At 58.7% G+C, this 3277-nt stretch overlaps 1 protein-coding gene across 1 annotated transcript in view; it reads left to right on the top strand.

The window, feature by feature from the left end:
* Positions 1-3277, top strand: part of BOP1 (block of proliferation 1) — a 36310-nt gene that overhangs the window by 6955 nt on the left and 26078 nt on the right. Inside the window, exon 2 of the mRNA XM_015571376.1 lies at positions 1073-1380. Coding sequence (XP_015426862.1) covers positions 1073-1380 — 308 coding nt within the window. The remainder of the gene's footprint in view (positions 1-1072; positions 1381-3277) is intronic.

Below are 3277 nucleotides of genomic sequence, written 5' to 3' on the forward strand. Positions count from 1 at the left end.
AGCGGGGGAGGCGGGCGGCTGGCCTCTGTGCCGCTGAGCGGAGCGCCGCGGGGTCCCCGGTAGTGAGGCTGTCCTTCAGCGAGAGGCACTGACAGACAGGACTCCACTCAGCTGCTTCCTAAATGTCTGCAAGTTCCGCTTTGCAAAGAGGAATTTCTTTTTCTTTTCAAATTTTTAAAATTTACTCCTTGGAGGGAGGAAGGGTGGGAAACATTGATTGGCTGGGTTGACGCCCAACCAACGGAGCCACAGGGGCCAGGGCTCTTGTTCCACTTTCAAAGGCAGTGACAGGCCCTGGCTGGTGTGGCTCAGTGGACAGAACATCAGCCTGCGGACCGAAGGGTCCCAGGTTCGATTCCAGTCAAGGGCACATGTCTGGGTTCCAAGCTCGATCCCTAGTAGGGGGCGTGCAGGAGGCAGCGACCCATGATTCTCATCATTGATGTTTCTCTCTCGCGCTCCCTCCCTTCCTAAAATCAATAATAAATAAATGAAGGCAGCAGCAGGGCCTGCCCACTGTGCACCGGGGCCTGCTGAGTTAGGGGTGAGTTGGTGTCTTCTCCACCAGGGGTGTGTGGTAATTTTGTTTTTAAGTCAAGCTTCCCTCTTTTTTCAAAATATATTTTATTGATTTTTACAGAGAGGAAGGGAGATAGATAGTCAGAAACATCGATGAAAGAGAAACATCGATCAGCTGCCTCCTGCACACCCCCTACCAGGGATGTGCCCGCAACCCAGGTACATGCCCTTGACTGGAATCGAACCTGGGACCCTTGAGTCCGCAGGCTGACGCTCTATCCACAGAGCCACACCGGTCAGGGCTCAAGCTTCCCTAAACGTTCTTCAACCAAACTTTGCACCCACTGCTGCCCTACCTGGTTGCGTACGGAGGCTCTTCAGGGGGAAAGCCTTGCCTTCGTGCCCTCAAAGCTCTGGGGCCTCGGTTGCTGGGCTGGTGTGGGCGGGGAGAGCGGACGAGAACAAATCTAAGAAGGGGGCAGTGTGAGATGCTGGGACTTCACTGTCCCTTCCGAGGGCGGTGGTCCTGCTGCTGGCAGAGGTGGGCTGTGAGGACGGCCTGACCTGGCTGGTGACCTGGCCTGGGAGGCCGGCCACACTGAGCTGTGGGTCCGTGTGTGGCCGGGGGCAGGCTGTGGGTCTGCGTCGTTCACACTGTGCTCCTTGCAGCCTTCGCTCCTCTGGGCCCGTGCTCCTGGCCTCGGGGATGGCAGCGATTCCGGCCTGTCCGACAGCGAGGAGAGTGTGTTCTCAGGCCTGGAGGATTCTGGCAGCGACGGCAGTGAGGACTCCACTGAGGGACAGGATGGGGCTGGCGGTGATGGGGGCCGCGGACAGACCGAGAAGCCCGCTGGGCAGCCGGTGAGTGGCCCGGGACCCGGCGCCGTGGGCTCCCTTGTCTCCATGAAATCGTCCAGGAAAGAGCACCTGGCAGGCCTTGGGGACACACGTCCTGCACGGCTTCCTCCCAGTTTCCTGAGGCACCCAGGCCCGTGTCGCTCCCCTGATGCACCTGGGACACATCGGGACCGGGTGGAACACGTGTTTGAAGCTGGGATGCTCCCCAGGGCACTCAGCCCATCGCTAAGCTGGGTTTTTAGGGGCAAATCCTGAGGGATTCGCAGGCAGGGGACACTTGAGGGAGCCGGGCCACCCCGGCCCGGGCCACCTGTTCTGTGGTGATGGGGAAAGGTGCACCTCGCTCTTGTCTTACGTGAGCAGCAGGGAGAAGGGCTGAATTTAACGGAAACGCGTTTGTTAGGATGTTCTGAGGAACAAGCTTTCACTGTGTCCACTGGCCCTGCGTTCGGAAGGGAAGACCTTGGCTTGTACAGAACCTACTCTCGCAACGGACACCAGAAAGCAGACTGGGTCCCTCTGTTTCCTTGGGAAGGAAAGATTTAAACCAGCCCGAACCCTCCCACGGCCCAGGCTCTGCCTGCCACGCTGGGCACTCAGAGGAGAGGGCGCCTTCACGCTCCTGCTCCTGGTTTGTGGGGCTATGAGCAACTGTTTTTCCACATCTTTTTTAACTTTTTAAAAAAATCCTTACCCAAGGATATTTTCCACTGACGTTTAGAGAGAGTGGAAAGGAGGAGGAGGGACAGAGAGAGAGAGAAACATCAATGTGAGAGAGACATAGCGATTGGTTGCCTCCCACAGACACCCCAGTGGGGGTTGGGGATTGAACCTGCAACCCAGGTACGTGCCCTTGACCGGGAGTGGAACCCGAGGCCCTTGTGGGGCGGGCACTCTGCCCACTGGGCCATGCCGGCAGGGCTGCCCTGTCTGTTCTTTTCAGCCCCTTTTCCTAGAACTCCCTTTCAACCCAACTTTCCCTCTAAACGCAGTTTACTGTCCAGCCTGAAGTTCCTTTCCTCTTTTCCTGGTGGAAACAGCTGTGCGTTTACCTGGCATGTCCTTCCCACGGGGCTGGGAGAGCACAGGCCATCCTGGCGTCAGATGTCCGGGCTCCCTCACCTGGCCGTGGGCAGGAGGAGCTCATGGAGGAGGAGCGCGGTGTCCTTGGGTGTGAATGAGGACAGGGCCGCCACCTGGCAGGCGGGCCGGGCGCTGGCTGCTCCCCCACCCTTCCTGCAGGAGCAGTGGCCCCAGCCCTACTGCTTGGCCGGGTGTCGTTGGGGGGGACTCCTCACTCCTCATCTTGTGTCTGCTCTCCTCTGTGCACCACCCTGCTTCTAGCCCCCTGGGGGGGGACAGCCTGTCCTGTCCTGTATCGCCCTGTGACCTGAGTCCCTGTCTGCCAGGCCAGTTGCCCGGCCTGCTGGCTGCGCTCTCCAGCTCTGCCCCACACTCTTTTTTTTTTTTATTATTATTATGTTTTTTATTGATTCTAGAGAGGGAGAGATAGAAACACCAATGATGAGAAGGAATCATTGATCAGCTGCCTCCTGCACACCCCTACTGGGGATCAAGCCCGCAATCTGGGCATGTGCCCTGACCGAATCAAACCCAGAACCCTTCAGTCCGCAGGCCAATGCTCTACCCACTGAGCCACACTGGCCAGGGCTGCCCCTCACACACTTGACAGCGTGTCAGTGTCTTCGAGCTGCTGGGGGCTCTGTGTCAGTGGTTGCACCTGGACCCTGGAGGCCACACTCCCCGTCTCCCATGTCCGCCTCCATCCTCCCTGGCTCTCCACTGGCCACCCACACCCGTCCTCTCTCTCCTTTGGGTTTGACTGCTGGCTTTAGCCCCCCACCTTCCCCAAAACCCCCTACCCTCCACCTGCCCCTCA

Source organism: Myotis davidii, unplaced genomic scaffold (assembly GCF_000327345.1).
Source record: "Myotis davidii unplaced genomic scaffold, ASM32734v1 scaffold1509, whole genome shotgun sequence".
NCBI classification, from domain to species: Eukaryota; Metazoa; Chordata; class Mammalia; order Chiroptera; family Vespertilionidae; genus Myotis; species Myotis davidii.